The 13239-nt window shown below is 32.6% G+C and overlaps 2 protein-coding genes across 2 annotated transcripts in view; one reads left to right on the forward strand and one right to left on the reverse strand.

Annotated features, from left to right (window-relative positions):
• The window catches only part of LOC133186636 (uncharacterized), a 121494-nt gene that overhangs the window by 74059 nt on the left and 34196 nt on the right, over positions 1–13239 (forward strand). Inside the window, exon 2 of the mRNA XM_061321869.1 lies at positions 11447–11683. Within this exon, the coding sequence (XP_061177853.1) occupies positions 11674–11683 (10 nt within the window). The 5' untranslated portion in view covers positions 11447–11673. The remainder of the gene's footprint in view (positions 1–11446; positions 11684–13239) is intronic.
• Positions 1–13239, reverse strand: part of LOC133187000 (uncharacterized) — a 240078-nt gene that overhangs the window by 56469 nt on the left and 170370 nt on the right. The window lies entirely within an intron of this gene.

Here is a 13239-nt window from a genome sequence, read left to right on the forward strand (position 1 = left end):
CATTTTTTTTTAAATTAAAGCGTTTAACAAAAATCCTTATAACTGCTTCTAAACTCTATAATGTAATTTCTTATCATTATTATCTTCATCCAGGAATAGGCAATGTACATGAGTATTATGGTATAATTGATAAACATATTAAAATACCTAGATGAACATGATTTAAGAAATGAATTTTAAAACATAAATTGCATAAGAAATCTTATATATAGTAATCATAAATCAAATAAATACATATATAAGTAAATATATATTGCATATGCCTAAACCCAAGGATAGCCCATGAAAGCCAGTATGGCTTATTTACAATGGGGTCCTTTCAGTAACGTATAAATTACTGGCATGATGACACACTCAATATACTTACTTCAAATAAAATGACATAAAATTGCAAAAACTTATACATACTTAAAAGCATCTAAAATTGAAATAATGTAGTAAAAAGAACAATTTCTTAATTGTGTAAAAAGAAAAAAAAAACAGTTGGGAAATATATCTTATAATATATATATATTCATCTTTTAACAATTTCTTTAGTCTGTCCATTATATGTTTCTTGACCTCTTTTTTAAATGATGCTTTATTGGTATTGGAATTTATTTTACCAGGTAGAGAGTTCCAAATTTTAGTAGCTCATTTGTTTTACTAAAATAGTTCTTACAATGTTTTCTCAAGATAATAAATTGTCTAAAAACACCTACTTGAAATTCTTTACGCAATTTTTTCATTCACTTTTAATTCCATCACACCCTACTGAAAATGAATTTTTATCATGTGACTTCAGTTTTCTAGGAGGTCCAAATAAAAAACTATTTTGTAACTGTTTGATAAGATAAAAAAAAAATAAAAATTGGGTAGAATTCAAAGATATTGTTGCAATGGAGATTCATAAAAACGCAAATTTGAGAAACTACTTACCCAGTCCCCAGAAAACGCGTTAAAATATATGATGCAACCCTAGGTGACTTCAACTTATACATGAGATCGCGTGAGCAATCAAAAAAGTAAAAAGTACGAGGTTTTTGGCCTTTTTGACCCAAAACCTTAGTACAGTCCCTGAAACGTTCTACTTTCCCACTTGAACGGTGAGCGAACGCTGAACGAACGGTGAACGAACGCTGAACGAACGCAGAGCGAACGGTGAGTGAACGAAATGTGAACGCTGAACGCAACTTGGTGAACGACGTGTGAACGGTGAACGGTGAGCGAACGCAGAACGCGAACGGAGCGCAAACGCGAACGCAAAGTGAACGGTGAACGAACGGTGAACGCAAGATGAACGATATATTCGGAATGCCTCTGATCTTTTCCTTGCATTGAAACTATTTTATTGTTTTATAATGTCAGGTGCCAAAAAAAAAATTAAAATCAATCAATAATAAATAAGTAAACCAATAAATGAATGAATAAATAAGTCAATAAAATAAATTCTCCAAAATTGTCCTGAGAAAGACGATGCATGCACATTAAGTTTTTAATCACACGATTTTTATCGCATTAAAACATTGCAACTGTTGCCGAAGGCTGAAATATAAGAGATATTGTTTTAGTTGGAAAATAAAAATGTTTATTCTTATTTGATAACAAATCAGAGAAAACTTCTGACTTATAGAATGAATTAAAGTGGTTGTAACATCCATTCATATATCTCCGTGTTAAAGCGACTTCGTGTAAAGTAATGAAAAAAAAATAATTACAAAGGTCAGTGGACGTTTGCATTTATACGCTCGTATTTTAAATTTTTAATACAATAATATATTATGTGTCATTTCTACTTTTCATGATGATTTATTCAGGCCAGTAGGAAGCAAATTCGGTTTGGGGGGGAGCCATACATTTTCATTTGATAGTTGAGGGGGCACTACCAAAAATTTCCTGACAAGCAAAAAAAAAAAAAAATAAATAAATAAAAAAAATAAAATAAAAAAATAAAAAAGGTCATCAGACTTTTTGTTGCAGGTGCACAAGCATATAGTATCTATGTTTACTATAATAATCTTTATATCGGCAAAATTATTGTGGAGGAGGGGTGCCCCCCCCCCCCCGGTTCCTACGGCCATGTTTATTGAGCAAACGTCTACATTTATCTGTAGATGGCCGTGATTATACTCGGACAAGATAATACAAAGATACATATTCATATTATTTGTTATAAATTCAATTTTCAGAACTTGATATTCAAGTAATATGCTGTTATAGTTTTTATTAAACAGACTTTTTGTACCTATATCAAACAAAAAATTTTTTTCAAAATATATCAGACAGTGAAAGTAACTTTTTTTTTTATCAACAAATCATATCCATTTGTTTGACAGTCATACTCGTTTTTATTTTATTGCTTCAAGTTCACACGAAGTCCACGTGCTTGTCCTGTCAATCAAAATCATTCGACACTGTGCAGGTGTGGAAGTTTCGTCACATCGAAGACGAAGTGCGAGTATTTCCAACAAGTTATAACATTTATTTTTATCATTTCTAGATTTGATTCCAACATTTGAATAATAATTGAATAAAATACATTGGGCATTAACACTTGAATTTGAAACATACTCTCTGCGAATTCCAAATACCACCGCCGACACGTGTACATTTTGAACTACTATTGTATAGTGACTTTTTTAGATGCATGTTTGTTTTGAAACTGAAATTTTTGTTCTAAAAAAGACCTTAACTTTTTTTAAAAATGTTAATTAAAATATTCTGGAAATACAATACTGACTAAGTAACCGATTTAGGGGGAAAAGTGGGGGTATTAATCATATCGAATGGCAAACATATAAAGTTACGGTGAAGAAAGATTCTTTCTCTATAACTATAGACTTTACATATTATAGTAGAGAAAATTCTGTAGTGCATTACAATTTAAATAAATATTTCCTTTAACCACACTATCAATTTAATTCGCTCCAAAGATAATAAATTATCCGCAGTGCTATGTATAACTCTCAGAACTAGTTCTATCATATTTTCTGTATTAATTGAAAAAAAAAAAGAGTTAGAAATAAATATCGTAATTTTGCTGCGTAATTATTTGACTTGGATAATTATATCTCCATTAACGATTTGTCGTCTTTAACAAAACAACAAAATGTTGCAGTGTTTGAAGTATTTGCACATTGCCCTTAGTTAAATCTAATATTTCAGCATCGTTCTACATAGGTACAGAATGTGCTTATAACAACATTTATTTTCCAGTGATAAATAACCTAATATTGATAAATAACCTACTAGTTAAGTTAGAATATAAAAATATATATCGTAGATATTTTTCTCCATGAAATAATGATTCTTCAAACACGATATGTTAGTTATTAAATTAAAAAACCTGTAAGTCCTAACCTACAAAAAGATAAGTCCTTTCACTTCGGAGTTCCGAATGACAATGAAAACTGAACGATAGGTGAACGCTGAACGCAAGGTGAACGCAAAGTGAACGGAACGAAGAGCGAACGCTGAACGCTTTGTGAACGGTGAACGCAAAACAGTGAACGGAGAGCGAACGGTGAACGCACGCTGAACGAACGGTGAACGCACGCTGAACGAACGGTGAACGAACGGTGAGCGAACGGAAAAATGGGAAAGTAGAACGTTTCAGGGACTGTACTTGCAGTATTGAGTTTACCTATAAATTGCACTAATGCAAGGGCATAACCAAGTTAAAATTCTAAGTTTAGTTTGTAAATATTTTCATCACGCATGTAGTTTCTGAAAAGTGCTAAGATATATAGATTCTGTTATTTCATTGTTAAAATCACATGTATATAACCACACCCTGCATTTTCTGCTTGTCAACTGCATTAAATATAGATATAATTAATTCATTTTCAAGATTTCACCAGGAACGCAGCGCATTTCAAATACCTTAATACTTCTAGAGTTTATTTGTAAAAACTTACGATGATCCATTGAGTGAATGCCCTTGCACTAGATCGATTAAGATTAATTAAAACTCTTACAATACCCCCCCCCCCCCCCCGATAAACTTGCATACAAATATACGGCAAGAAGTTCAATTAAATAGGAAGTGTACGGATGATATATTTAAAAAAAACCATAAAGGAGACATTGCATCCAAGTTAATGGCCTCTTAAATATCTGTAAATAATATTTTTAACAGCATGTTATAGTAAGTTTTGATGTAGATTGATGGTTTCCTACAGTTTAAAATAGCAGATCATTTCATTTTGTGGTATTTTAAAGAATTGTTAGTTTTGTGTGATTTCATAGCTAATATTTCCTGTACAAATAGGCTCCACCCCCTTTTGTAGCCTTAATGCGTATTGGACCGTTTAGGCCACACTGTGGGTGAGTTAAGTTATATCTTATTTGCATTCGTTGCTGCTCCACAGAACTTTATGGAACTGACCAAGTTCAAATCGTAGTGCGGGTAAACGTTTTTACACCATGGAAGCCAGTATATGTCCAAAAAAGTAAAAGATATAACAAAACATTTAAAAAAAAAAAAATCCAAAATCTTCTTGAAAAAAAATTCTACATATTATCAATCTGAAGTAATTTAAAAATGTATCATTTAACTCTGAAAACTTATCAAACTTTATGCTTAACTAGAAAAAATTAATTTGTTAATTAAAGTTTTATTTTGCAATGTGTTATTTATATATGTCGATAATAGCCACATGTAGCATTGCGGAAATGTTTGCCATTATAACATTATTATACTTTCTTGCTGAATACTAGAATCGGATTGGTTTAGATGCGTTTTACAATTTGTAACGTTACCCTCAACATTAATTAGCAACAAACCTGACAACCGGTAACACGTTTTTAGTTCACCTGAGCAAAAGGCTCAAGTGAGCTTTTCTGATCAAAATTTGTCCGTTGTCTGTCGTCGTTGTCTTTGGCGTTGGTGTTGGCGTTGTCGTCGTCGTTGTCGTAAACTTTTCACAATTTCATCTTCTTCTCCAGAACCACTGGGCCAATTTCAACCAAACTTGGCACAGAGTATCCTTGGATGAAGGGGATTCAAGTTTGTTCAAATTAAGGGCCACGCCTTCTTCCAAGGGGAGATAATTGCGAATTCATGAAAAATTTATGGCATCTTTCAAAAATCTTCTTCTCAAGAACCACTGTGTTAGAAAGTTTGAAACTTATGTGGAAGCATCCTCAGGTAGTGTAGATTCAAGTTTGTTCAAATCATGACCCCCAGGGGTAGGGTGGGGCCACATTGGGCTATCAAAGTTTTACATAGGAATACATAGGGAAAATCTTTAAAAATCTTCTTCTCAAGAACAGCAAAGTCTTGATTGGTCATATTAATATGGAAGCATCCTGAGATAGTGTTGATTCAATTTTGTTCAAATCATGACACCCGAGGGTAGGGCGGGGCCACATTGGGCGATCAAAGTTTTACATAGGAATACATAGAGAAAATCTTTAAAAATCTTCTTCTCAAGAACAACAGACTTGATTGGTCATATTTATATGGAAGCATCCTCAGATAGTGTTGATTCAAGTTTGTTCAAATCATGACCCCCGGGGGTAGGGTGGGGCCACATTGGGTGATCAAAGTTTTACATAGGAATACATGGAAAAATATTTAAAAACCTTCTTCTCAAGAACAACTAAGTCAAGATTGGTCATATTTATGTGAAAGCATCCTCAGGTAGTGTTGATTCAAGTTTGTTCAAATCATGACCCCCGGGGTAGGGTGGGGCCACAGTGGGCGATCAAAGTTTTACATAGGAATACATAGAGAAAATCTTTAAATATCTTCTTCTCAAGAACAGCAAAGTCTTGATTGGTCATATTTATATGGAAGCATCCTGAGATAGTGTTGATTCAAGTTTGTTCAAATCATGACTCCCGGGGGTAGGGCGGGGCCACAGAGGGCGATCAAAGTTTTACATAGGAATACATGGGGAAAATATTTAAAAATCTTCTTCTCAAGAACAACAAAGCCAATATTGGTCATATTTTTATGGAAGCATCCTGAGATAGTGTTGATTCAAGTTTGTTCAAATCATGACCCCCGGGGTAGGTAGGGCCACAATGAAAGTTTAAACTTGTAGGGAAAAATCACAGTTAGTCAAAAAAAATGTGTAAGCATCCTTAGTTAGTGTAGATTCAATTTTGTTGAAATCATACCCCCCAGCCTCCTCCCTTTTAGGGGTAGATCGGGACCACTTATGCATTTAAGCATTGCAATACTAAACTGATTTTTGCTTTTTTCGCAGCCACAGTGCTCAGGTGAGCGATGTGGCCCCTGGGCCTCTTGTTTTTCACAGGATGTCAATTTCAACTGATACCCTCCAAAACATATGCACTTTTTAAATATTACAACCTGGTTCTTATTTTTTATTTATTTAGTACAATTTGGCACACCCTACAAAGGTGTCAAATTACATAAATTTAATCTATCATCTTCGTGTCTAGTTTGAGGCCAAAATGTGTAGGTGGCTATCAGATGTTAATCTTTAACTGTAAAAATTTCATATTCAATGCATAAATACAAACATGTACACTGACCACAAATCACTTTTCTCTTATCTAGGGAACATTCATTACAAAGGTAGAATGTAAGGATAGAAGTTTTGATTTGTTTTATTCCATACCTAGACCTATGAATCTTTTCCAGGAGAAAAGATCTTCTATTAAAAAAACATGTGAAATGATGAAAGAATATACATTTTTCATAGGAAAATTCATTGTCAAAGAACAGCACGGGTTCTAGAATAACATTTAAAAATGTATATTGTTTAGGTAATTTTTTCTTTAGATGATTGCATGTTATTTTGTCTTGGTTCTGGTTCTTCACTTTGCTCAGGGACAGACACAGACAGGAAGTTGTAAAGATATGTTACAGGACAACTGTCATCTGCTATAGGAGCATATCAAGTAGAAGCATTAAGGCGGGTATTCAAAAGCTTCACTGGCGTCATTGAAACATTGATTAAGAAGTTCAAGGAGGAAGTGAATGCTAGCATACACGATTTTTTCGTGCCAGCTCCTACTGCGACACGGGACCTCGGTTTATACGGTCTCATCCGAAGGACCGGTCTCCACGTCCCACAGTGGGATTCGAAGTTGCGACGTAAGGATCAACTCCTTACTCCGCGAATCTAGAGCAGACGCTTTAACCACTGCGCCACGCGGGCGACGCGCTGACTATGCATAAAGTCAGTAAAAAAGTGGGCGTCCTCATTATCGAACGGAGATTCAAGAAATTGTTATGACCCCTGCCTTTCAAAAACAGATTCGAACTTCGTAAATACACACTTTTATTAAACGTAATTACATAAAGTTGTAAATTGTATGTTGATCATTCTTGCAATGAAAAGAAAAATGCTTGTTTTGAAAGTTTATTTTGTCGCAAATTTTGCATGTCCTTAAGTGCGGTCATCCTTTTACCATGATGACGTCATGTCTACAAATGCATTGCGTTCAGTGACTTGTTCATATCTTGCTGTATGGGATTTAACTAGTGACTAAAATGAATGTAGTGGTAGGTTTTGATGTAGTTCATTACTCTTATACAGTTTAAATTCACAAATTATTTCATTTTTTCTGGTATTGTGGGGAATTTTTTTTTGGTGTAATATCACAGTACACATTTCCTGTATTATTTAGGCCCCAACCCCTTTATGCAGCCTTAACAGAACTGCGTTGTCTTGACATTGCAAAAGCCAGCATTCCTTTGCTTACTTTAACTTAAATGTTACTAAGATACGAAAATTGACTGAAACTCTTCTATATCATCTTCGAAATTTACTTTTCCTCCATTTTTGGTCATGACTATCAAAAACGTTATTTTCTGGTTATAGATCTTGTCTCTCGGCCAGGTCTATATTTTCTAACCAAAGGGGGTTGAATTCCTCTTGCACTTTGTAAAGAGTTGTTAAGCGTACCCAGCCAACAATCATCAGGAAGAGTGTTGGTAATAGGGGAACCTTGTTAAACCAATTTTTACAATAAATGATTCTATCAGTCATAGTTTTTATTATGAATTATTTGTACTTTTGACTTCGTACAATGTCTTAACTATGTTGTCGATCTTTAGTGGGGTTCCATAATGTCTTAAAAAGTTTCCTTATAACTCTTTTTATAGATGACACTTTTTTGGTTTGTGCAGATTCTCATCGATATAAATCTGGTTCGTTTGTCTCTGATACTTTGTATATTGCCTTCTTTTAATTTCTTCCAAATGACACTTTTTAGAATCTTGCAATGATTTAGATCTCTCTTCTTTGGCGTATGAAGTTTGACAATCAGTTCTTTCTTCCACTAATTAGGGACCATCTCTGCTTCTCATAGTTTTTTTTTTTTTTTTTTTTTTTTTTTGGTCTCTTATTCCCTATTTTGTTGTCCTTCTTTCTTAAAGCTGTATTAATATTTCGTTAATTCCTGCTGTTTTTTCAGATTGTCACTTCTTTTCTTCCAACTGCTTTTGCATTCAGGTCTTTCTCTAGGTAATTGTTATTGGTCCTGTAAAGTTTGGTCTATCAAGTACTTCTTGAAGTGTTTTTTTTTTCAACTATATAGTTGTTTCTCTAGATCTAGCTTTACTAACATTTTTTTAAAATTAGGATGGGTTTATCAGACCTTCTCTTTCTCAGAGTTTTTGTGATGTAATAAAAGTCTTCAATCATCCTCGTTACGCTCAGTTTCCACGCAACCTCCTTGATAAAATCTTCTCTCTCTTTTTTTTTTTTTTTGCCTTCAGTTATGATCGACCTCCTTGTCTAGTCCCTGATATTTAGTTAGAAGCTTACATCTTTGCAAACTTGTGTTTGCATTCTAAAATTGTTTTTTCCATAGTTTTTTTGCCAATTGTGTTAGTGACATCAATTCTTTCATTTTATTTAATATCTTTTTTGCTAGGATTTCAACACTTGTGTTTTTGAAAATGTCTTTGCCAGTATCTCATTAATTTATCGAGGTCTTCTGGGGTATATGGAATCTGAATTCGATTTTACTTGATGTGGAATTTTCAATATACACTTATTTTCCCTCTTTCTGAGTTTGGTTGTCTTATTTTCAATTTGCCAATTAGTAGAAGTGGTCTGAGTTTAATTAATTACATAAATTGTTCTCTTTTATCTTAGTCATACAAAATCCAAATATATGTCTACTACACGAACTATCTTCATGTATTTGGAAACAATTAGTACTTTTTACAATTATTCGCATATAAAGTTTCAGAAGGTCTTCAACAATATATTTCATAGGCGCTTCTACTGAACAACATAGTTGGTCAATGACAAAATTAAACTTCTTTTATATTTGTATTCCAATAATGCTTTCATGGCAATACACACTCTTTTCTTTATTGGTTTAACTTTCCGTCTGCGTTAAGAAGTAAGAAGTCTTTATATGCATAACCTTGAATTTTACAGAAATTAGATATTTAACAGAACGAGCTAAATGATATCAAGTATGCACCAAATATATACACGTAGTCCTCCGTTTGATACAATATAGCTTTCTTTCTCCTATCCTTTGCTTGCTCCGATTTGGATATATATTATTTTTATTCACAAAAGTCCCTGTAGTTTAAAACTAAAATAACATTCCATCTTTAAGTTTACAAAAATATTTCTAGTATCTCTTTCTGTACGAAATGATATTAAATTTTCAAAATAGGAACAGCTATACCATTTCTAAAAACAAGGATTCTAGTTTTCACAAAATTAGGTCTGAAATACTATCACATAGATAGTTATTTTTAGAATCACTCGTATGTCGAGAATGGTATTAAACATATCAAATAAAATAACTCTGGAATGAAAGTTTTCAATATTGTCTAAGGTTTTGCACTATGTTTGATTTGGATTGAATGTAATAAAATGATTTCCTGATATGATATGATATGATATAATATGAAGGGGGGGGGGGGGGGTTGACATTTTCATGATAGATCAATTTATATATATATATATATATATATATATATATATATATATATATATATATATATATATATATATATATATATATATATATATATATATATATATATATATATATATTCTACACAAGGAAGTGCTATGGATTTTGTCAGAGTAAGCACTAGTGTTATAGTGGTAATTTGTTTGTGAAATATACATTGTCCTTAGAGCTCATATATAATACACACCTTTATCTTTCGGTATTTTAAAAATAATTAATGGATGTAAATAATTTCATTTTCATAAAATCATAAAATTTAGGGGTAAACATTATTTCACTAGGTTATATATGCGATAATACCAGTTTAAATACTATCGTATTCTTTGTTCACAACTTTATTTTCTTATAATTTTATGACCACCATGTAATATTTCTTAATTTACCAATTTTAGATCTGATGTTAATGGTTCTATAATGCAAGCAGTTTTAAAAATGTGTATGAAGGGTTTATTACGACATAAGTCATTTCATATGTGTCATAGATTGCTACTAAAGAATGTTTCCTTTTGCTAACTACTCTGAATTTTAGTTGTTTAAGTAAAATTTAGTGGGCCTTACATCGGTGTAAAATTACATTTTAATCTATTTTCTTCGTGTCTAACTTTGAGGTCAAACTGCGTTGGTTGTTATCAGATATTAAGCATATTTGGTGCATGAATATAAACATGTACATGTACCAAACATCACATTTCTCTCTTATAAGGAAACATTCATCAAATGGATGTAAGGAGATATATATTTTTCCTCTATATGAAAATCTAGGAATCTTCTTTCAGGACAAGAAGTCAAATAAGTTATATGCATACAAAATGATCAGGAAATACACAGTATTTTTATTCATATTTTATTAAGAATTCTCAATCAATGAATACCTTAATTTTTTCCTCAGATGCTGGCGTTTTATGTGGTCTTGGTGTGTCTTCTTCACGTGACTCGGGGAGAGGCACAGACTGGGGGTTGTAAAGACATATTACAGGGTTACCTAACAGGACAGCTGTCGTCTGCTCTAGGAGCGTATCAGGTAGAAGCTATAAGGCGGGAATTAAAAAGTTTCACTGACGTCATTGAGACATCCATGATAAAGTTCAAGGAGGAAATAAACGCTAGCGTACAGGATGAAGGTATCATACGACCAGGAACACTGTATGTATTGACGTTTAGTATTTGTCATTCCATGTTATAAAAATGGAATTCTTTGTTTTCGTAGGTAAAGGAAATAAAAAAAACATTGTTTACACAAGATGGGGAAAGAAGATGTGTCCATCTAATGCAAAACTAATTTATTCCGGTGAATAAATCATAATTATGCATGCATTTTAATTGTTAATTTATCTTTATTTGTAAATTTATTTTTTTTTTCATTCTTTGACATGTTTTTCAAAATTTTGTTTTTGCAGAAAGACGTTTATTAATGAGAGTTTAATATTTATGTACAATGTAAATGTTTGTTATAAATATAAAGCATTCTAAAATAAGTAAAAAAAAAAATTATGGATGATTTACTTAAGCTACTTGTATGAAGGCTTCCATTGTTTTATAGGATACGCTGGAGGATCATATTATAATCATAAAGGAGCAGCTGTAGATCCCCTTTGTTTACCGAGGGATCCAGAGTGGGGGGTCTACAAGGATGGAAGTGAGGGACATAAGGCATATGTATACGGAGCAGAGTACGAAACGGACACCTTCAAGAGTCGCTTTTCCTCTCTTTATTACCATGACGTACCCTGTGCTGTGTGCCTTGTTCAAAATAGATCCGTTGTGAAAATGTTTCCAGGTAAAAAAAAGTTATCATTTGCCTTTAACTTGGTTTATTGTGATTTCCGATTGTTATAAATGTGTACAGATATTCAAGTTTATTCAAATCATGTATGAAGCCAGAACAGGAAATATTTTTTTTTTACAATGTCTTCTTTTCAAAAGCATTAGAGCCATGACTAGTCATACTCAGATGCAGCCATCTTAAGTAGTGCTCAACTTCTCTTTCTTTTCGAATCATAACAATGGGAGATAAGATGCAGACATAAGTGAGCAAAATTTAGATGGGGTTAAAAGAGAAAAAATAAGAAATTTATTTTCAAGAAAAAGTCAATGCTTAGTCGTATGAAATGCTTGTCTTTAAAAAAAGCTTAAATCGGAAAAAAAAAATCCAAAATGGGGGTCTGACCATTTCATATCATGATTGCATTTTCTAAATATCGGTTGCATTTAGAGCGCAGAAAAAACTTTTAAAAATCTAAACTCGTTCTATTTATAATAGTGACAAGTAATAAACCTTAAAATACAATGTTATATCTAGGTAAATAGCTCAAAAATATCTACAGCGAAGATTAATATCAAAGCTGAACAATAAACATTTAACAGGTACAATTCTATAAACAACACAATAGTTAATTAGTATAAATTTTATAGCAATTACTTTGTATGAGTTATTCTAAACTTTGTAAAAATTATACAAGTTTGGGGTAAATTTTCGATGTGTTTTTATTCAAGTAGGAGATATTCAAGATTTCTTTTTAAAATTGCTTTTCTTATTTAGATGAGCTTTTATTTAGCTATACTTTAAAAAATTAAGCTTTGCAATGAGTTGAAGTGATAAAAATGAATTTGTGAAATACACAGAAACTTGGTTTACAAGTTTTTTGTTTGTTTTTATGTTGTTTAACGTCCCTCTAGAGAATTTGTCACTCATATGGAGTCGCCACCACTTGCCGGTGGAGAGCTGCAAATTTTGTCCTATACTCAGCACTTACGGCCATTGAGCCGTGAGGGATCTTTTTCGTGCCAGCACCTACTGCGACACGGGACTTCGATTTATACGGTCTCATCCGAAGGACCGGTCTCCACATCCCACAGTGGGATTCGAACCCGCGATGTAAGGATCAACTCCTTACTTCGCGACCCTAGAGCAGACGCTCTAACCACTGCACTACGCGGGCGGCTGGTTTATAAGTAATTAATATTGTTGAGCAATATAAAGCTTTCTGTAAATCACTATATAAATTATTTTTGCAGGGTAGCGATTTTGCATTTATAAGCTAAACAAAATTTTAATGCATTGTCGTTATTGTTGAACATAATTCATAAAAATTTTTGCACACACACACACACCCTCACACACACACACACACACACACACACACATATATATATATATATATATATATATATATATATATATATATATATATATATATATATATATATATATATATATATATAAAATATGAAAAGGAATTTTTTGAGAGCAGACAATCTTGCGTAATTACCCAAAAATAAAGTTCTCGCGAATAGAAAGTTATTCATGGTTTTTATTTCTGAAAATATATTTTT

The sequence above is a fragment of the Saccostrea echinata genome, unplaced genomic scaffold (genome assembly GCF_033153115.1).
Source record: "Saccostrea echinata isolate AGI-Se365-2 ecotype Australia unplaced genomic scaffold, CSIRO_AGI_Sech_v1 ptg000014l, whole genome shotgun sequence".
NCBI classification, from domain to species: domain Eukaryota; kingdom Metazoa; phylum Mollusca; class Bivalvia; order Ostreida; family Ostreidae; genus Saccostrea; species Saccostrea echinata.